Here is a 23176-nt window from a genome sequence, read left to right as displayed (position 1 = left end):
TTTTGGGAGTGCAGAACCAATGATTTGCTTCACTGGCAAGTACTAGTTAGGATTAATACTGCATTTCAACACAGCAACATGTTCCAGTCAACAACTTCACTCTGGCGATATAAAATGCACTGAACCAAATAGTTATGAAGTGCTGTATTAAAATGTGTCAAAGAGGGCTGTAAAATGATGCCCCTTAAAACTCCAGCCTTCAGCTTCCCATGTTGTATGCATATGCGTCCTGTTGTATGTTTTCATGCTGACCCCCCACCCCCACTGTCCCACACTTGGTCAGAAACTCAATGTAGCAGCTTTTAGTTATTCACATACAACCCAAACCCCACCCTTTACTGTAAACAGTCATTTGACAAAAAAAGAAACCTTGAACAATAGCCCAAGGTTTAAACAGTCAGGGGGTCCCACAAGCTGCAAACTGCCAGAAAAGGTTCCTGCAGATCAGATGTTCAATCCCCTACTTACATTAAGATTTTTTTTAAAGTTTTGTTTTTAAATTAACATAATTAGTAACAATAGCAAGCANTTTTTTTAAAAATACATTTAACTTTATGGTGATGTACAGACAAGACCACAAACTAATATAAGCCCTGGTAAACCATACATTCCAGACTAGAACAAAAAAAAAATTGCGAAATCATGGGATTTATACATTTCTTACGATGAATATGGGTGGGAATATGGAGCACACACGCATGTTGACAGCCTAGCTTAACTCCCTGAGGTTCTGGCAGCCTTTGTGTTGGGAGGGCGGGGGGGGGGGGGGGCACAGGGTGGGGGAGAAAGGGATTCATGAAGATGGGGACTGGAATGAAATAAAGGCTGACCTGCAAGGCCCATAGCTGGACTGACATTGCAATACAAAAAATTATTTTTTAAAAAAAACAATATAAGTATCAAAGATTTCAACCATGATTAGTTTGTATCTTAGCAACAATTTAAAAGAACCTATGCTATTTTACTTGCTTAGTGCCATTCTGCAATAATTAGACCTCTATGATGATCATTATTCAATGATGAAACGAAATCAACACATGGCACAAAATAAATTAAGTTCTTATTCTGAATACTAACAGACGTATGCACCAGATACTGTATAGATCACGCACACACACATTCATTCAGTCCCTCTTCCCAGGTTTTAATTATCTTCATAGAAGAAGGGGCACCACAGTCTACACTGTATTTGGTTTATGCTACAGTACTAACAACTCTTGAGGCGGAAAATGTTATACCTACAATAGTAACACATTAGCATTCATCACTGTACTGAATAGTCACAATTGACCGAACTGTACTTAAAACTTACATACCTATCCAAAAATAATAGAAACGGATTAAAAAGTTTTAAGAAATCTTAAGTGCTTATTGAAGAATTGTGAGAGGACACAGGGGAGGGGGTGAGAGAGCGCAGATGGTTAAGCGTAACAAACCTAGGCAGACCTACTTAGTGGTCCTGCGGCCCTAGAATATTCGACAGTACTAATGAACATTTACTGGACTGCTGGACCACTACCTACTCTAAGAAAGAGGAACTGTTAGTCAAGCTCAAGAGCTAGTTGCTATCAAGGATTGTAATATAGCCTTCGCCAGAAACCAATGACTGACGACGTGACTGGATTAAACATCTATTCCTATCCAAGGTTTGACATTATCCAGTTTCACATTTGCAAGTAAAAATTTCAAGTTGCTAGCCACATAAAAATTTCTACCGGCAAAGTGCATTAACGCAAAATAAGCAATTGTTCCAATCTATAAATGAATACTGCCTGCTATGGTGAATTGTTTTATTTATAGTTTACTGTTCTTGAATACTACTGGTGCTATTTGTTAAAACCTTGTGATAATGTGTACTTGTAAGCACAAAATACCAGACGGGCAAAATAAATTGCAAAGAAATTTCATGCCATTCTACAAGTAGGATTCGAAAGAACAGTGTGGTTCCTGTATTTGCGTTTGGGTACACAAAGGCATATTCAAATGTACATTTCCAGAATTCAGGTTTACAATGCTGGACAGATCCTGTATCCAAAAGCCAGGTGACCTTATGTTCTGACCTGGCTACCGTTCTTGAGAGATTTTAAGCCTTATCAAACAAAATACTCCCAACTAAAAAGTCTGCTTCTGTCTTTGACCACTTTCTCCCCAGAAAATAGCACTCAATTTAAAAATAAAAGCAGAGGTATTTGGCATTGCAGAATTTGAGTTTTTTAAGCGAATAAGAGGACTACGTCAAGTCTAGTGCTTGGACAACTAAAAAATAAAGAAAACACGAGTGTCTGAGGAGGGGTGTCCAGCACAGAGTGCTCCATACTTTTCACCGTTACACTAAAAAAAATTAGATTGAACATTTACATGACACAGAATAAAGCCACAGGAACATTCAAAAAATATATCTCTCTCCACTCTGGCACCTAGTCTTACTTACCACACAAGCTGTAGTGTGTAATTACTACCATCTGCATGTTCAGAGGTTCATGTCCGTACACTATTTACTTCCAATATTGCCATAAAGCTCTTTGCTGATTTGTAAAATCCAAGCAGGTTTTCCATATTAAAAATATATTTTTAATAAGAGTTTAGAAGCAGCAATAAAGCTGTGGACTACACAGAATGCGTTAGAATTCATTAACCAAATCACCACCGTCAATTTAGACAAACCGTAAATTGTCCTGTAAGAGGCCTAAAGAATGCAGGAGAGTGATCCAATTTTACAGTTTAACTCTCTAAACTATCTAATTTTTATTTTATTTTTTTTAAACTGTATGCTCTGTTGCATTGTTCTGGCATATACTTCATGAAAAGCAAGAGTTATTTTTTCTTTAAAAAAAAAGCAAGGTGGCATTAAAAAGGGAAAGGTGGGCATTGTAATTGAAATAAATCTCATTTTCATCCTAGTTTAAGGCCAGATACACAACAGGGAAACAATCTACTGAAAACCATGGTTAATGAACTAGAGAAAGACAGTGAATATGAAGGCCCTACAGCAGAAGCAGTGCAGTTTATGTTCCTAATACAAAGGCAATTTTTTTAAAAAAAAATTAAGGAGGGAAAGAATTGTACAACATTAAATACCTAAGTTGAATTGCTCCACCAAGTTTCACACAATACATTTTACGCATGTAGAACATTGCGTCTCTCTGACCAGTGAAAATCAGAACCGCATTGTCTTAATATCGCAGCTGTCCATGACTTTCAGATTTCTGAGTTCTTCCCAGTGATGAGTTAAGACAATTCCCCCCCTCCCCCCCCGGCCCCTCCCACCCAAGGCCTAACTGACCATCTCAATCCCAGCAAAAGCCGAGCGCCTTACTGCAGAAAATACATACTGTACTTCAAGGCATTATTCCAGCATTACTTTTTTTTGGGTTTAAAAAGAATTCTGTGAATCATCCTGTTTTCCCGTGTGGAATCTTGGTGCACTCACAGCAAAATGCAGTCTTTGTGAAGTGGGACAGCCCCTTCAGTGGTTCATTCTGAGCCTGACTCTACACCAGCAGGATCTTAAGAACCAGATTTAGGTAAAAAATCCACCATTGATCATTGCATTCAGGTTAATGTTTTTTTTCCATTTGTAATAAGTTCTGTACCAGAGGTCATTAAATACCCAATCACAGAGTCCACCAAAATAACTGTATGACTCCCTATGCACTCGGTCTGAAATTCAGTCGCTCTTAAAAAATATTTTTCATGATTCTCCTCAACTGTTCCACTGTTAAAATGATGATTTTAAAGGAGCATAACAGCACCCCGACAGCGGCTTGCAGCAACAATGAAAACAGGCAGTTCATTCAGCTGACTTCATTGATCAGGACGATCCATAGATTCATCATATGTAACTACTCTTGAAGGATCTGAAAATAAAAGAAATCTTTCAGTATAAAATTTAAAGAAAATATGTACCCGTAAAACCATATAATTATTAGAACTGCATTCAACATGTATCACCGCCTCAATCAGAGGTCAAGAGAAAAATGGAATGAAACAGAATTTGAAGTGCAATTAAAAAGTGCAATTCACATTCATAATTCACTGATAATCCAATCAACCTAAATCTGAATTATCAATTATTGATTTACCAAAATCAGAACCTAAGCACTCAGGTTTCAGCGAGAAAACTGTACAAGCAGACTATATAGAGATATTTATGCAAATTTAACTTAACTTATTCATCGTGCAATTTTTACTTTTATTTCGAGTTTCAGGTATTCAGAGTGCACTTACCTTGTTTATGCAGGCTCCATAAAGAGTCCATTTCTGAAAAAGAAATCAAAGAATTAATGAATACCTATATTTAAACTGTAAATCAAATCATATGTACTTATTTTGGGGCCCCATACTTTTTGAATACCATTTTTGTCATTCGCTTTCCTCTTTAAATCACTGGGATGTATATGAAGCTGGCAGAAACTACATTTATTGTCCATCTCTGGTTACCCCGATAAGGCGAGAGTGGGGCTACTATTTAAACTGCTTGCACCAATTGTAATCACAATTGTTGGGTAAGGAATTCGACAATTTTGATACTGCAGCAACTGTAATATTCCCAAAGGGAGAAAATATGCTGCAACAAGACCTCAGCCCCCCATATCTGACTAACAAGTCAGGAATTCCTGCAGAGGGCAAGTTGGCAAAAACGGAAGCTGAGCTAAACCACTTGACTTGGATTTTCTATTTATAAGCAACAAAACTGTTTTTATAGTTTTTAATATCTGAAAGTTTTACTGCAGGGAAAAAGTTTCAGAATAATTTCCCACATGTATCAACTTGAATTTATATAATGCCCCGACGTAGGATAGTGCCTGAAAGTGTGGAGACTGATGGTGGAAAGGAGGGCACAAGAGACAAACAAGGCCGGAGCCAGTTTAATATATATGTAAAGAGAAGTTGGATTGAAGTAAATATCAAACCATTAAAAAAATTACTAATACTGAGTTAACTGCTTACAAGCCTTTCCAAAATAAGTTTAACATCCATGAACAAAGATACAACTTCAATAAGATATAAACCATTCTAATTGGGCTTATAACATCCGACTACATCCAACTGCAAGGGTTTAAAGACAATTCGAAAAAGCAGCATAAGGAGTTCCTGTTGCAATGTCAGTTACATTTTAATCAAATACTCAAAACTAGCTCCCATTAACTAATTTACAAAAAAGGGGTTTACGTAACCATTAATTATTACATACAATTTAAATTTGTACATTGCCTTTCACATTAGGACATCTCAAAGAGCTTATAATATGTTTTTTTTTTAACACAACCACTACCTCCTCACAAGCGCCTTAAACTTCCAGAGTAAATGCTTTCCCGACCCAACTGTCCAGCGCCTTGGGACGTCCTCCCGACGTGAAAGGCGCTCTATAAATGCAATCTTGTTGTTTCTTGTTTTCTACAAAAGTAACAAAATCAATAAGAATGTTCTATCTCCTTTTAATAATAATCCTTGCATTTGATATAGTGCCTTATCATGTCATTGTGATATACAGTAAAGTGAAGTCATTGGGTGTTTTGTGGGAAAACCACAGCAGCCGATTGCGCACAGCAGTGTCCTACAAACAGCTGTGGATTGAGTGACCACATTTTTTTTAATATGAAGGTCTCACCTGGTCTGTGGTCAGTTGGTCAATCTTATCCCAAACCTCCATAGCTAGTTACCAGAAGGCAATCTTTATCTTTACTTAATGCCACCCCACAGCAGTTCAGTTGCAATTAGGAAGTCGCTGGTTCATGGAGATAGAATTGAATCATTCTCCGTCCTTTCTCTCAATGGACCCACAGAGCGACTAATCAAAACACTGCCTAACCAAAATGCATCATGCCTATTTTAGTTATCGTATCACCAATTGTTCTTTAACAAACCAGACAGAATAAAGCAGGCTGTGACGTTGTAACAAATAGGGATTTTAGTTACACACCTCATTTACTTTACTTTTCATTCATAGATCTGGCAAACAATAGATTTGAACTACAGGTCAATAACCCCAAATTAGTGCAAGTCCAGATCATTGTGAAACATACATAGGAATAAAGAGAATTGAAACTGAAAGTAAGTGAATGAAAACTGTAACTGAAGCGGAGAGAAGAGTAGACGACTGAAAGAGTGAGACAATACCCTAAACAGAAAGAACAGATGGGAAGGAAAAAAAAACGTGAAAGAGTTTAGTGGGGCCAGAATACAGAGCGACAGCCATTCAGGAATGAATGCTGTATTGGAATAAATTGTAAACAATGAAAACTATTTTCACATTGGTAACCAAAGCTGCTAAATAATTCAGTTCTTCCTTATCGTCTCACTTAGTTCCATCCACTGTTTTGTGCCATTTTGTCTCTTTTTTACTGCTCGCTATTTCACTGTGCAAATGCTCTGATGCTGGATTCTATAGCATTGCTGAAGCAAAACAAAACTGCTAACATCCATCCATTAGGTAAAGGGAAAAATTGCTGCCTTTTTAAGTTTGAACTTTTTAGAGAAACAATTACTTATGCTTATGAATTATTGTGCAACTTTACAGCAGTAACTGCAGGATTTTGAGGGCTTTATAACCTTAGTTGGAAAACACTTCTCTAAAGTAACTTAGGAATGAACCTGTCTGCAACAGAACTTTTTGCAGTACATCAAAATGTCTCAATAACGTAAAAATGTAAACTGTTCTATCAATTAAAATATATACCTGATCACTTAGGTTATCTTTAATAGCCTTGTTCATTGTTTTTGTATCTGCATTATTAGTGCTACAGCAACTCTATCAACTAAAAGGTCTGCTTTAGGTTTGATAAAGGTTGCTGCCAAGTTCTTAAAATACTTTATGCAAGATATTGAGCTAAGTGTACACCGACTGAACAGTTAAGTCTGAAAACCCAAGGCTATCTAACTTTCTACTATCTTTTAAAAAAAATTGAACACGAGGTTTAAAAATATTTCTTCCAAGCTTGCCAAGTGACCTGTGAGCTAGATATGCACCATTTAGTAGTTAATGAGCCTTTATTCTTTCAGACCAAAATAATAAATCTTCATTAACTGATTTGCAGTAAAGAGGGAATCTTTCAAAAAGCAAAAAGTACAAATGTCAAATTTTTTTGTAAACCCAAAACGTTGTAAAATGCAGGTCAGGGTAGCAGTTGGGTGGGGGAGGGAGAGAGAGAGAGAGAGAGAACACTACACCAGGCCTTATTACCCCTGTACTAAAGGGCAAAGGAAATGTCAGCCAGGAATCCTGTTCATGTCTACGTTCAGCGATCCTTGTTGTTGGAAAGTGTCAGGTATAAACGAGATCAGACTTGGCTGTGAGGGCTTTGCCAGTAAAATAGCTTGCTGACACCAATCGCCTAGGCTCACGCATTAAAAATTGCTTCATAGACTATTTTTAAACATGGATTTCTATCACTAATACTTAGCAGGCTTTAAAAATTGCAAGTCATAGCACCACTTCTAATTAAAGGCTATAAATGTATCGAAACATCTATCACCATAGCTCTTCCCCACCCACCTCAGACGTCTCAAAGACGTGATAAGGTGCTCTATCAGATGCAAGGATTATCATTATTATTATCTCAATCCTGAAAGCAATCCCGAAGTATGATTCACTCAGCAATGACCACCCTCCCTAACGCCAACTCTCAATCAAGTTTGAAGACCCAGTGTCTGCAGTATGTTCATTCATAGGAAGCATCATAATCCAAATGAAGCATGACCTTACCCAATGCAATTTCAAGAAGGGGGTCACTGCATATCAATTAGAGACAGGCAGACCCCTAGCTGATCTTACCCTTCCCTAGTACAGGGACATTGAGCAGCCCCACTCTCGGCTTGGCTAAGATTAACTAACGCAGCCCACTCGTGTCTTTGCTAAGTCATCAGCAGAGCCAGCGTACAGTATTAAAAAAGCGTGCTGCATTTCCTGTCGTCCTATGAATCATTAAATAGCCATGTATAGAAACAACCAGAATTGGGTCAACTCTGGCCCATGCTGCTCTTGATCAATTCAGTGCCACGTTCCATTTGAAGATTTTTAGAGCAACAAGATTTTAAAAAAAAGGCAACTCATCCCATTAAAGCAGCTGGGAGTGAAGCTACAGGGTAGCAAATGGGAAATCCATCTTACACGTCCCGCTTTAAATAGTTGAAATACGAGGCCAAGGAAACAGCTGATTTCAACATGTTGCACATGTGAGGGTTCCAAAATTATGCAGCATCTTTTTTAATGTATATTAAAAAACATTATGCAACAGCCAGCCTCAGATTTTTCAAATAGCCCACGGGGAAAGCTCCTGAGCTACTATGGCTGCCAACATTGCACCGTTCATCAAATGTGCAATATAAGAGCAGCATTAAAAAGGCAGAGTAAGTGCATAAATACAGCTGGTGTTACATCTGTCAGTTATTTCTTCTTAGAAGCATTCAAGGGACTAAAAATAAAGTTAGCAGCCATATTAAATCTATTTTTGGTGCTGATCCAATAGATGGAAGAGTAATTTTAAGTGCAACGTCAAGACTAGACATTGGGCGGGGGTTTGGGGGAAGGAAGGGAGATGGACGTAATATTCTGCTTACCATTAAACAAATTTGATAATATGCGATTAAGAAATACGTTTTACCCTATCTGTCCTATGTTCCCACACAAGTTCAGGTGCTGAACCAGTGCCTCTGAAGTATGCCATTGTAGACTGCAATTTCCAGCTTTCAACACAAGTACCCATGCACAAAGTGTTTAAACATTTTCCAAGCTCTAACAATGGACTGGTAGGTACTCGCTACCACAACAACAAAATTACATTTGTATAGCGCCTTTCACATCAGGAGGCCGTCCCAGGGGGCTGGGCAGTCAGTGTTTTGGACCCGAGCTGGGAGTCGGGATTGGGAAGGGTGGAGGGCAGGGGAAGTAGGGTGATCGAATGCACGGTCGATGGGTCTTGAAGGAGGCAAGGGAGAGGGCGAGGGAGTGAGTGAGGTGGAGGGACTGTGGGATGGAGTACCAGACGGTGGGGGCAGAGTGGCAGAAGGCCCGCCCGCCTATGGTGGGGCAGGCGAGGTAGGGGACGTGAAGCAGGCTGTAGCCCACTGAATGGAGGGAGTGGGCAGGATGGTAGGGGGTTAGGAGGTCGCAGAGGTGGGGGGAAACAAGGCCACAGAGGACTTTGAAGGCGAGGACCAGGATCTTGAACTGTATCCTCTGCGTGATGGGAAGCCAGTGGAGTCGGGCGAGGATGGAAGTGATAGGGTCACGGAGCCTGGTGCAGGAGAGGACACTGGCTGCAGAGTTCTGGATGAGGGAGGAATCTACTGTAGCACAAACAGACAAAGATGTCACAAGAGAGATCTGCACAGTAATCTTTTTAAAGCAAAGGCTGTAGTTGGGAGAACTAAAAATTAGCTTTGGTACCTCCTCGGTTATGGAGGGAAAAGTATGTCACGGGTTTATGCTGCTGATCTCAATCAATGCCCCTCACTGGCCAAATGTGAACATTGCAGGAAAAATAGATTGGGTTCAAATTTGATACTCAAATAAAATAGTTAGCAAACACAAATAGTTAGCCAACAGCAGGCATCTTTCACATGGTACCCCAGCCACGAAGCAGTGCATTTACAAAAGGAGAAATGGAAAGAAAAGGAGAATTTTTTTCCAAATGTGCAACTGTAAACAATACATGGCTTTAAATACTCGGGTTATATGTAAGTGCCGTCGCCTTCTGTATCACCTAGGAAAAGCACGGTAAACAGCTAATTACAAATTGTGTCGTCGGTCGCTGAAATCTTCTAAAGCAAGAGGTTAATTAGATTCTGCTTTATTGGACAGTGCAACACAATGTCTGAGGTACTCTAAAATTAATTGCTAAATTGCAAAAACTCTTTTGCTGCCCACTACACAGAACTATAAACATGGTTATGCAAATTGGCTGCCACAGACACCTAAGAAAATAGTCACAACACTTTGCAATAAATTGCTTTGAGACGTCCTCGTAACGTGAAATAGAAGGGATTGTTATCAGCGATTTGTCCTCTTCTTCTAGCTCCAGACAGTATCCACAGTATTTCTAAAGCCAAAGCCACAAATGACATTTGATTCTATGGGTCAATTTCATTGCCTATGAAACCCTAACATGCACATGGAAAATAGTAACATGGCATTTTTGAATTTAAAGATGTCATTGAAGACTATCGGTTTTTAAAGAACAAATTTTGGCTGAATTTACACCTTTGATGCTTAAAATTAGTCAGTTGGACCAATTATTAACCACCTACAAGTTCGGGATTACATAAGTTAAAATATTTAACTGCCCACAATTGTGTTTCCTCAAATGCATATACTACAACCCCATTTTCATGTGTAACTTTCATTTACCCAGTTTCTTTGCTTCATAGTTTGGAGTCTCGACTATGTCAAACATGTACTGAAAAAGGGGTCAACTTTCCTTTTGTGTTACAATATACTCCAACAGCTAAAGTGGTAAGTGAGTGCACAACACAATCCTGAGCCATATAAATCAGATCCAAGCTTTGAAACCTGGCCTGTGCACAAATTAGCTGGAGTACCAAATGACACCTTCACCTCAGAGCAATAAATTAGCTGTTTCTTCCTGATTACTCACCAGTGACTTCCGCTAAAAGTGCATATAAATGGATAAGAAAATGATTAGACTCATTAACGCAAATGTAGGGCAGCTTCCTCTATATACAGAGAAAGGTATACTCCAGTTCTTAAAATTTGACCAATAACAACAACTTGCATTTATACAGCAAACTTCACACAGGATAGCATCTTGGAGTGCTTAACTGAGGTGGAGCCTGACTCCGAGCCAGGGTAGACCACTCTAGGCAAAGTTGAAGAGAAAGGTTTTTCAGGCGTGAACTGAAAATGGAGGAGGCAAGGCAGAGATTGAGGGAGAGAGTGACGAAGTTTCATGGTGTAGCAACTGAGAGTATGGCTGCCAACGAGTCGAGGGGACGAGGGACAAGCAGGAGGCCATAGCCGAGCAGAGGGGGTGGGTAGTGGAATGGAGAGTAAGCAGGTTGAAGAGGTAGGGAGCTGCCAGGGCACAAAGTAATTTGTAGATGAGCGTGAGGATCTTGAATTTGACCCGTTCTATAATAGGGAGCCAGTGGTGCCTGGCAAGGACTGATGTGAAAGGGGTTTGGAGTTTGGTACGGGTGAGTATATGCGTGGCGGAGTCTTGAATTAATTGGATTTTGTGAAAAGTGGAGTTGGGGAAACCAGCGTGGAGGGCACTGGCAAAATCAAGGCACAAGGTGACGAATGCATGAATGAGGATTTCATCTGCTTTGGGAGTGAGATATGGTCGGCGGTGGGCAATGTGACGGAGAAAAGTGGTCCTGGTCAGGGATCGGATGTGGGAAGCTGAATCTCTAACCCAATTTTACACACAGTTTACACACAGGTTCAGTAAATCTGAGGGATAGATTAGATTCCCAGTCAATGGGCCAAAACCAATACCGATTTTGGTATTGAATTCAAACCACATTCTAAATGGGTAGAGGGGAAAAGAACAAAGAAGCTTTTCAGCTGACAATATTTTGGGCCCGAGTATCCCTTTCGAAATTATATCAGGTTATTTTATTTTCAGTCTTATTTGCAACATTATATCAGATTATTTTATTTTCAAAGTCTTATTTGCAACATACTCAAACCCTTAGAAAAAAGATGCAGTTCGTGATGCTCAAATTTATTTTGAGAACACGCACTTCATTAAAATATTACCTTTAGTGTGATACATAACAGCAGACTTCAAGTCAAATGAACCCAAGCTGTCTTTTCTGTCAAAGCCTCTGTGGTACCTTGTGTGTTCTTTGGCTGACGGCACCAAAGGATTGGTAGGAGAGGCCCGTTGTGGTGTTTCATTCCCAAAGTCCTTAGGGACAAAAACTATTGCACCTTGGCTTGAAGCAGCCACCTTTTGCAGTTCGGTAACATGGGGCTCCACGGACAGGGCCACCCCCTCAGCAGAAACACCAGCAGTCCACCATGCCAGTCTTCACGACGCTGCTGAGAACCTGAGGGCTAGTCCGTTTGTCGAGTTCATAAGCCTTTGGAAACATAGGAATTTCAGATCCCGGGGACAACAGTTCAGCACACTGTGAAACCAAAGTGGCAGCACATTCAGCTTGAAAGGTCACCTCCAAAGGTGGGTTATCCACAGATCTTACAGTGGCTAGCTCAGGGCCAGCACTTGGCTCATTTATGAAAGATAACCCCCACTGGTTCTGGAAAATATCCCCCAGGTTCTGCTGGGTTGTCTGGGATGGCAGCTCCGCCTGTGCTGTGCTGGGTAGCACCGATTGCATATTTGAAGGGTAGACAAAGAGACCCTGCTTTTTCTGTTCTGCAGTCACTTGGTCCAAGCCATCAGAGGACAACAAAGTTTCACTCCCAGATGAGACATGCACTACAGTATTAGCAGCAGTAACTGTCTGGACTCCTGAAGCACCAATATTCCCATCAGTCACTCCAGAAGCCAAACCATTGGAAAAGCTAGATGAGGTGACAGCTTTCACAGCAGACATGGGAACCTGCGACAATCGACCTGAAGCTAGTGCCTGAGTGTCCACAGCCGACTGATTTGGGGGTGATTTGTTGAGGTTCTCTTTAACTTTACTTGCATAACTAATCTTGGGAACAGTTTTTGCACTACTGTTGTCTACCGGGAAGACTGGAGGTGGTTTAAAGAGGGTCCAAGAGTCTTCCTTTGAAGTTACAGATGCTGCCTTTGATTTAGGTCGTTCTTCGTACTTTTTACTACAACTAAGTTTTCCATCAGAGTTTTTTCGCTGAGTGTCACCAATTCCTGCCTTTCCACGAGCTCCAGTCACACTAACTGTTACAGGTTCATACCGGCCACTAGGTTTAGTATTTTCCAAACGATTTGCCTTGTGTTCAGTTGCCTCAAATTTCATATTCTCAAGATCTTGCTGCGGAGCTATTGGATTCCCCTCGTGATGCATGGTTTTGTCTTGAAATAGATTCAAGTTCTCAGCACCTTTGTCGCTATTCCTTCTGCCTTTGCGCTTTTTCGTTGTGGTGTACCCACTCTCAGAACCACTACCATCATTATCTGCTGAAGCCTTGACAGAAAATCCATTTGTAATGTAACCAGAGTTGTTCGTTATAACACCGTTGAGAAAAGACAATGCATCTTTTTTCTCAATACCTCTACTATCCCTAGACTTATTTTCAAAGGCTTTGTCATTCTTTTTGTCCATACTGTTTTTCTGATTATAATTCTTTGTTTTGGTGCTCACTCTGCTGTGTGCAATAGCTTTTGCTGTGTATCTGGGGTTGAAATTAGTGTCTAAAAATTGCTTCCTGCCATTAGCTGCACTGCAAGAAACCAAGTTCAACTCTTCAATTTCTTGGCTTGCTGCAGACTCAACCTCGTCTTCCGATCCAGCATCACCATTTAATTCCTCAAAACCTAATAAAACGAGACAACAATTAGTTCTCAATTAATTCAAGACATTTCACAGCTTACTTTAATTTATCCAATCTAACGTTTTGTTATCAAGCATGCTGTGCAATTAAACGGAATTTAAGAGTGGGCATCTAAACAGAACGGGCAAAATCAACATTCTGCAACATGTCCCACAAACTTGGAATTTATTCTTCTCACGAGAATATTGAGGAGGCCATCTGACCAAATATTTATGTTTAAAGTAGTGACGTGTCAACAGCAGTGCTTTCAGTTTTAAATACCAGTTCCTTGAAATAGTTACAGAATATCCTGCGAGATCATTTTTAAAACCGTCCAATACCAACGCACTTGTTTGAAGCATGTAAGCAATATGATAGCGTGCAAATTGTCAGCAGCTACAGTTGTCAACCTAGAGTAGGTAAGCAATGCTGAAAATACAAGCAGTTTTCAAAAGTACAATACACAAGAGTCCAAGTTCGTTAGGCTGAGAAGAGAAAATTGAAATTGAAGACACATCATGCCCGAGGGGTTGCTGGCTATAAGAGGATCTTTGGTAGAAGATTCAATGAAAAACGTGAGGTAATCGAATAGATTATTACCTCGCGTTTCATCTTTCATATTGTGAATTCCAGGCATTCCATTTGTTGTTAGCAAGACTGTCAGAGCTCCTAAAAACACCTGGACTCATCAGTTTTCAAATCACAGACCTCAGCTGACTTCTAATTGGGGGAATTTATTTTATTGATTTCCTCTAATAGGCAAAAATGTAAAAGGCTCGACAGCAGCTCATCTGCACTGCAATGCAACATGGAACAGAGCTGTTGAAAGTGAGCATACTGTTGTGACAACTCATACGGCAAGGCTGGTTCCCAGCAGGCCTGGTACTTGCACATGGAGTGGAAGGAAATTAAGTAGTGAGAGACACCTTTCTCCTTCCTGTAACCTACACTGCAAGTACTGCAGACTGGTGCACAAGTTAGACAAAGCGGGGCGCATAAAAAGTAGGTAATTTGCAAATACTATGACTCAGATGTGCCTCTCCTTCTCCCCCACCACCGTCCACTGAAATTGAACGTTATGACATTCTGTCCATTTGTAATCAGAGCTCTGTCTCCTCATCCTCCCCGATCTCTCTGCCACTTTCGACACCTTCGACCACTCTATTCTCCATCACCTCTCCTCTCAGCTCCACCTTCATGGTTCTGTCCTTACCTAGTTCTGTTCCCACCTTTCCCACTTTGTTTCTATCAACAGCTTCTCTCCATCCCTCGCACAATCACATGCGGTATCCCCCAGGCCTCTGCCCTGTGTCCTCTCAATATCGACTTGCTCCTGCAAGGGGACATCATCCGCAGGCATGGGGCTAACTTCCACGTGGATACAGATCATACCCACATCAATCTCTCTGCTTCTACCCTCAACTCCAGGACCACTGCTGAGCGTTTGTCAGACATCAAGTCCTGGATGAGAGCCAATTTTTTCCAGTTGAATGTCAACAAGACTGAGGCCCTACTACTGCTTGGCTCCCGTCAGTGCCTGAATAGCTGACAGCATCACTATTCATGGATGCACTTTCCATCTCACAGAGCCAGTACGGAACCTCGGTGTCTTGTTTGAACGTCAACTGTCCTTTAAACCCCACATCCTGCCATGACCCGTTTGCCTTCACCTCTGCTACTGTCGGGATCTCCCCTCAGTCTGCTGAGACCCTCAATCCATCCTTTCATTACACCTGGCTGGACTTCCCAACTCTTCCTTCCCCAAACTGCAGATTATCCAGAACTCTGCAGCGCATGTCAGGTGCTATATAAACACAATTTGTTATTATAACGGACAATTATTACAGTAATAAGAAAGTAATCAGAAACGTAGCATAAATTGTAAAGCTTTACTGGCATATGTAAAATCGCTGATATTATTCAAATATATACTGGGATTATGAAATCATGATTTAAATTATAGATAATGGGATAAGATTAAAAACAACAAAAGCACTAGTGGTCTTGGCAAATCAGGAAAATGCCAACTGACTTCTAAAATAAGGAGGGGGTTACATTGGCCAATCTTTCTAAATGAGCTGTGCAAAAGGACCCCTACTGGAGAATTTTGGCTAAGAACAAGCTTTTTATTTAAACTATTAATTAGCCCCAATTATGTTCATTAAACATAGAAAAGGGAAACTAGTCAGCTGTCTATTTTTGCTGATAAAATATAGCAACATATTAGCAATTTTGCCACTTAAGTCTTGACCCTTCAACTCCTTTAAGAAATCTAGGTCCTCCTTATCTGAATAACTTCTATTAGAAAAGCAAGAACATTTCCAGCAATAAAATGATTAGGAGCAGGAAAATCTGCTTTATACTTCCTGCTCTTAATTGCATTGAAGAGGGGATAAAAAAAGTTCTGCACGTGCATAACTACTCATATTCTCAGAACTCAGGCATTAACCATTTTTAGACCAATTCTTTAATATTTTAAAAAATCCCATGAACCCAAATGGTACAAAAACAGACTACAAAAACATCTGCACCTCTATGGTTCAAATGCATCCAGAAAAAAATTGTACTGGATGCAGATAACTTAAATGTGCTTCCAAAACTATCTCAAGTGGTTTCAGCAGCTTTCACAGTATTCAGCTTCAATTTATAGTATGCCTTTCATGACAAAGTGATTTGCAATCCACAGTATAAACTAAGCACAGAAGCTGTGTTTAACAAGATGACTTGGTTTCTCCATTTGATTATATGGGCAGTCTCAGTCCTTCTCCTTAATGGGTGTACATTTAAAGAACAAAGTGGACAACCATTTTGGAGTCTTGCTAAAGAAGGCCACAGCCCACATTAAATGGAAAATAATTCATACTAGTGGGGGAAGGAGGAGGAGAGGGACTGTATTGAAATTGGGACAGACTCTATCCCACTCCTGAACTTAGAATGCTTGATAGTTGTCAGCCTGGCTCAGTTGATAGCACTCATGGCTCCAAATCAGGTCGTCATGGATTCAAATGCCCGTGTCAGGACTTAAGCTCATAGCCTAGGTTAACACTCCAATGTAATGCTACAAGAGGTGCTGTCCTTTAAATGAGACATAAAACCAAGTCTGTCTGCCTATTCAGATGGCTGTTAATGATCCCAAGTGACTATTTAAAATGCTTTTCTCCCAGTGTCCTTCCCAATAATCCTTCAGATATTAAATGATACACTGATGTCTGTAAAATGGCTGGCATGTTTGCCTACGAATACAGTTACTACACTTTACAGTGAAATCCAACCAATTGCAAGGATTTATTGTTTTGAATGCTGAAAGTAGAAACTCAGAATTGTTTAATGTAAAGGCCTTTACCCTCCCTCCCTTGTACCCTCCCTCTCAACCTTCAAACTTCCCTCTTCGATCATGGTTTTGCCCACTTTTCACCTCCCCTTGCCAGCTTGAGCAAGTTGTGTGAACTTTAAAACGCAGAAACAGTTCATTGTAATAATGCTTAATTTGATAATAGTACCTGTCACACAGAAACACCTCAAAGCACTTCAGTTTTCTGCACAGGATTTTTAAAAAAGCATAACCAAAATCTTTTACTATTTATGGACCTTACCTCGACTTTCCTAAACTGTATTTGGGACTCCATCAAATACTCCATCTTGGACCATATCCAATACTTATAAATCCGTCAACGATACCGGAATTGTGAGGGATGGATGAGAAGTTTCTCTGTCAATGGCACAACTGCGATAACTGACAACCAGCAGACAAAAAGCAGAGACCTTTTTGTTCACTATCTCCATATTAAATGTCTAGATATTGGTGTAAACAAGGTTTACCGAGAACAACTTCTCTGTACAGCACAGCTTTAAACATTTGCTAGAAGTCATTGCCAATTTGTCGCTGTGATCAGCTTGTCGTTCAAGAGATTTTTAAAGCCTGTGAAGGTTTGTTTTCCTAATTATCTCAAAACACTACAATAGAAATCAGAGCTTTAACTGCATGAAAAAAATGCAAGATTAAAACTATATTAATTTAGCCCAAAGGCTAAACAGTACAACAGTATTTATTTTTGCGTGCCCACCCCAAAAGGATTTATTATTATTCTTTCACCTGCGTCCCAGTAACAAGTGGCATTGAAAGTTTCCTTCTTTCTCTAAACTCCTGCAAAAAATTCATTGCACAGTGCTGTCAGGACCAGCCTTGTGAAAAGGCAAAATAAAATATCAATGGAGGTGCAAAGAGAACCCCACTGAATTGTATTTCCTGAATACCTCTATTCCACACAAGACTTTACGCCTGGCATGTTCTCCACAGAGAATTGCCCCACCCCAAAAAATATTCTCTAGTAAGATTTTTTAAACCCAATAAGGCCTAAACCCTACGTGTGATGTTTCATCTGGGACATTAATAGTGTTCTAATGTACTTGCAAATCACCTTCGATAAAAACAGAATTTAAACATTAGCAGACTAGCTGCCTGGTACCTTCAATAGACATCCAACAGTTCAATCCTCACCCCGCCAACTACCCTTGCATCCTGGCTCTCATTTGCTCTGCCTTTTCTCACTTTCTCAACAACATCAGCTCGACTACTGAAAAACCCTGCTCTTCTCTGCACAAGCTGCAGGCCTCTCAGAACTTTGCAGCCTCTCCCACATCAGGTTCCACAATCTCCCCCCCCACCCATCCTTGCCTCCACTGGCTCCCCATCTCCCAGTGAATCAAGTTCACGATTCTTGTCCTCACTTTCAAGTGGCTGTAGTCTCACCCCACCCTATCTCTGCGACCTCCTGAAACCCCACTGCCCAAGCCACTCCCTTCACTCAGCAAACACTGATCTGCTTTACGTACTCCACCTACCATTCCATTGGTGAGCATGCCATCAGCCATTGTATCCCAGGCTCTCTCATCCTTTATCCCAGAGTTCCTCCACCTTATACCCTCTCTCTCAACCTTCAAACTTCCCTCTTCGATCATGGGTTTGCCCATTTTTCACCTACCCTGGCTAACTTGAGCTCCCAGTCAGTTGCGTGAAGTGCTTTGAGATGTCCTCCTACCACTATGTAAATGGTTGTTCATGAATTACTAGCTGTATTATTAAAGATATATTTTGCATTTAGAAACAATCACCAGTGCAATTCATGAAAGAACTTCTAAAACAAGGTTGCAGAACCTTTCCGTAGAAACAGGAAAAAGAATTCAACTCATCAAGCCAGCCCCTTGAAGGACTTCCAGTTGTGATAACTCTGCTTTCCTTAGCTACTTGGGTGTGACTTAGTGGAATGTTGCCTTCTAGGTCATATATTTCTACAATGTTCCTCCATTCAAAAAGTTAACCATTGAATGGTAATACAAACAACGAAAACAATATCCTTAAATCCTAAGTTTACTTCACTGGCTGGCAGTGAGGTTTCATTTTGATCCTTACATATAACCTGGATAAATTGAAGCTAATGCATTAAACCTCCATTACACTATCAAGTTTGGATCAAATGGATTCAGCATTGACTCCACTCAGGAGAATACTTCTCACCTTCCGGCTGGAAGCTTCATACAGGCAGGGAACAGGGAAGAATAGTGAAAAGGAAAGAGAATCCCAACATTGGTTTACCAGTTTTAAATGAGTCTGATCTGCTGTTTCTCTCGAGGCAAATATGAATACCAGAATGATGACTCATTACTGCAACGTTGTCCTTGCCTCCATCCATTGTTGGAACCAAGATTCTAGGCCCACAGTCCAGCAAATGCTATTTTAACTCAGCCTAGTACGAGAGCAAGTAATCTAACTATTGTCTATGTTCATTAAAGGTGATGCCCACATTCGTTATGTACATAAGAAAGAAGTATAGAAATATTACTAAATACAGTATTCAATGTTGATTGTGTATTAGTCACCTCATATAATAATTTATTTGCATCAAAATGTTTCAATGGAGCGTTATAATACACATGAAAGCACCTAATCTGTTTACAAGTTCCAAAATATTTAGATCCACCTCCTGTTCAAAAAGTGCATTTGAAAATGTAATTTGAAATTGGGCTTAATAATGCAACACACACGAATCCTTCGCTACAACCTGTCAATGGATGAATTGAAAACAGTAGTTTCACTTCAAATGTGATCTATAAACGCAAGCCCCGTAAACAGAAACGCTTAAAATATTTAAACGCAGCAAAACTTTTTTTTTAAAAAAAAGAAATAAAAATGATTGGTTTACAGCCTGAGTACTTACGCAATTTTACTTATCTCCTGTGCATGCATTTCTTTAGTAGGCCTTGACTGAGGCCGGCTTAATTTTCTCTCTCTTTTTTTTTAAAAAAAAGTGGCTGTGCTCCACAAAAGCTTTCGCAAGACGTATTTTTTTTCTCTCTGCAAATATTAGTCAAATGTTTATCACGGGGCGGCCCTTTTACCTTAAACCAGTCTGAGTTTAAGAGGTTAATGTACGGTGCAGCCCGATTCTCCCGATTGAGGCCAGACCCTTCCCCGCCCTTATTACAGACCTTCCCACGTTGCAAGCAAACGCTCTGTGGCACACACCACACCTGCCAAATAGTGAGCGGCGGCCTAAACCGAATGACTTTTTCTTTTTTTAAAAAAAAATACGTTTCATGATATAAAAAGGCGTGAAATTACATCTTTCACTCAAGTCGAGCGATTTTTTTTTCTCTCCCCCCCCCCCCCTCTTTTTTTTGGGGGGGGGGGGTGTGGGGAGGAAAAAAAACCACACACACACTCACGGAAACGGATCACGATACGAAAACGACTTGAGAGGGTTCTATAAAAAGAGACCGAGAAACTCAGCGAAGGATCTGGAAACAGAAATCGCTGCCTCAAGAGAAAGAGAGGGGGAAGTGAGAGAGAAGGAAGGGAGGGAAGGGGGTGGGGGGCAGAAAGAGAAGGAAGAGGGCAGAGAGAGGAAGAGGGAGAGAGGAGGGGCGGGGGGGAGATAGAGGAGGGGGAGATAGAGGAGGGGGAGAGGAGAGAGGGGGAGGGAGAGGAGGAGAGGGGGGAGAGGAGGAGGGGGGGAGATAGAGGAGGGGGGAGATAGAGGAGGGGGAGAGGAGAGAGAGGGGGAGGGAGAGGAGGAGAGGAGGAGGGGGGGAGATAGAGGAGGAGGGAGATAGAGGAGGAGGGAGAGGAGAGAGAGGGGGAGATAGAGGGGGGGGGAGATAGAGAGGGGGGGAGATAGAGAGGGGGGGAGAAGAGAGGGGGGAGAGGAGAGGGAGGGGGGGGGGGAGATGTTGGGGAGGAATATCCAATGCTCCCCCCAAGGTGCTGTGACAAGAGGGTCGCAAATCCAGCCTCTTGTGGCTCACAGCTGGCACGGAAATAAAATAAAAATGACCGAGGACACCCCCCCTCTCTCTCCCCCCCTCTCCCTTCCCGCGTCCCCCCCCCCCCCCCCATACAAAAAAACACAACCTCACCCCCTTCCGGGAGTGATAGAAATGATGGGAAATACACACCCGTGTTTTATTCAGCAACAGGAGGGAGGGAGAGAGGGGGAGAGAAGGTAGAAGCGGGTCTGGGGGAGAGCGCCAACCGCCCCTCTCTCTCTCTCTCTCTCTCTCGGTGAGCGCGAGTGTCTCTCGTGCAGATAACTCGGTCAAGAAATCCTCCCGTGTCATTATTTGCAGCCACTGCGCTTTCTCCCCACCACAATCATCCCACCCCCTCCTCCCCCAAAAAAGAACCCCCCCCCCCCCTCCACAAGCCGCCAACATGGCGGACAGGAAATAGTGCCAGAACATTCCAGCGCACCGGCATCGCCTCCCTCCTCTTCCCCACCCACCCACCCAGGCCAAGGCCCAGCCTAGGCCCGACCCGGCCCGGGAGACCGGCGGCAGCTCGGAGTTGAGGAGATTAAAAAAAAATTACCTCACAAACACACACATACATACACACACTCAACTCACTCTCTCTCTCTCTCTCTCGTCACCTAACCCCCGAGGCCTAGAGACGGCCAACAAATCATGGAAGCCAAGGTCACCATTGCCTGCCTCTTCCCCGCTTTCTTTCTTTCTCTTTCTCTTTCTCTCTCTCTCTCTTTCTCTCTCCCGCTCTTTCTTTCCTTCCTTCCTTCCCTCTGCCTTCCTTCGGGATATATATGTATTGTACACACACACACGCGCGCGCGGGCGGGCGGGCGCGGGCGCCCACGTATAAATCAGGTTATTATTTCTCGGTCTCTGACCTGCTTTCTTCTTCTTCTTTTTCTTCTTCTTCTCGCTCTCTGAGGCATCGCTTACTCTGGTGATGAAGTCCCCGGCGTGCTGGGCGGCGTCTCCTCCATTGGCGAGGGAAAGAGCCGAAAGCTGCTCAGGGCCGCAGTTTTCGTCCATTGAACACACACAGAGCGGAGGAGGGAGGGAGGGAGGAGTGTGAAGAGAGAAGGGAGGGAGGGGGGGGGGGAGGGGGGAAAGGGAGGGAGGAGGGGCGGGGGAGAAAAAGAGAGAGAAAATAGAGAGAGGGAGGAGGAGGAGGAGGAAGGGGGGAGAGAGAGAAAAAAAAAGGGGGGGGGCGGCGCGCTCGCTCCTCCTCGGCGGCAGCGGCAAGTATCAGGAGCCCGGGCTTCGACCCTCCTCACGTGACCTGCCGACGCCCGCGTCACGTGCTTCCCCCCCCCCCCCCACACGCGCACGCACGCACGCACGCACACACACCACCACCGCCCCGCCGAGTGCGCGAAGCCGGTCGCGCGCGTCAGGTGACACGCCGTCCAATCTGAGCGCCGCGGCGGCCGCTGCTCCGCGACACGTGACCCGCCAACCAACCAACCAACCGCCCACCCACCCACGCACGCAGGCAGCGGCGGCTAATCCGCGTCACGTCACGTGATTCGCCGCTTCCCCCCCCACCCGACTACCACCACCACACACGCAGGCGCAGGGCCGGGAGAAGCCACAAAGGGCAGGTCAGGTCCGCCCGTGTCACGTGAGTGTCACGCATGGGGCGGCTGGTCCGCGTCACGTGATCGGCAGCCTGCAGCTGGTTCGGTACCAGCCACACTCTCCACTTGGCTCACACATTCCAGGCACAGACACACACACACCACACACACAGCAGCCCAGAGCACTGCTGCACACTTAACTCGTGACACCCAGAGTACATCGGTTTCACAATCCTTCTTTATTTCTCGCGCTCTCGCTCTCTCCCTCTCTCGCTCTCTTTTGCTCTCACTCTCTCGCTCTCTCCTCTCTCTTACTCTCTCGCTCTCACTCTCTCTTACTCTCTCTCCTCTCTCGCTCTTGCTCTCTTTTGCTCTCACTCTCTGGCTCTCTCCTCTCTCTTACTCTCTCACTCTCTCCTCTCTCGCTCTCCTCTCTCGCTCTCCTCTCTCGCTCTCGCCCTCTCCTCTCGCTCTCGCTCTCCTCTCTCGCTCTCCTCTCTCGCGCTCCCCCCCTCCTGCCCGCCTCGCAGCTCGCACGGGGGTCTGTTTTTCACAACGGCTCCACCCGCCTCTTCTCAAAACAAAATACGCGACGGATTGGAGATCGAGCGAACGTTACATCTGACGCCGGGGCGCGTGGCCGCCCTTGGCAGTTTACGGCGCGACGGCGGTTAAAAACCGATCGTTTTCCGGTCGCTTATTCACCAAGGGACTCTTCTCAAACCGAGCGAGTGCCATAAGGCTGCCGCTTTTTTTCCCCGTCGACCACGGGGTCCAACGAGCAAACATAGTAGATTATTTGAGCTGAACGTGTACTGAAACAATGACGCTTCAGGGCCGGGCTGGGGGAGCCCTGCATTGTCGGAGGTGC

General features: G+C 42.8%; 1 protein-coding gene across 1 annotated transcript; it reads right to left on the bottom strand.

Moving 5' to 3' along the window:
- Positions 1 to 765: 765 nt before the first annotated feature.
- On the bottom strand, positions 766 to 21790 carry nufip2 (nuclear FMR1 interacting protein 2). Its single transcript, XM_007900807.2, is given in 5 exon segments — positions 766 to 3857; positions 4228 to 4260; positions 11723 to 11987; positions 11989 to 13433; positions 21610 to 21790. Coding segments are annotated over 5 exon segments (1944 nt in total). The 5' UTR covers positions 21758 to 21790; the 3' UTR covers positions 766 to 3804.
- Between the last annotated feature and the right edge of the window lie 1386 nt (positions 21791 to 23176).

This window comes from Callorhinchus milii, unplaced genomic scaffold (assembly GCF_018977255.1).
Source record: "Callorhinchus milii isolate IMCB2004 unplaced genomic scaffold, IMCB_Cmil_1.0 Scaffold10, whole genome shotgun sequence".
NCBI lineage: Eukaryota > Metazoa > Chordata > Chondrichthyes > Chimaeriformes > Callorhinchidae > Callorhinchus > Callorhinchus milii.
The sequence above is the reverse complement of the archived record's forward strand: the minus strand, read 5'-3'. Positions and strand labels throughout refer to the sequence as shown.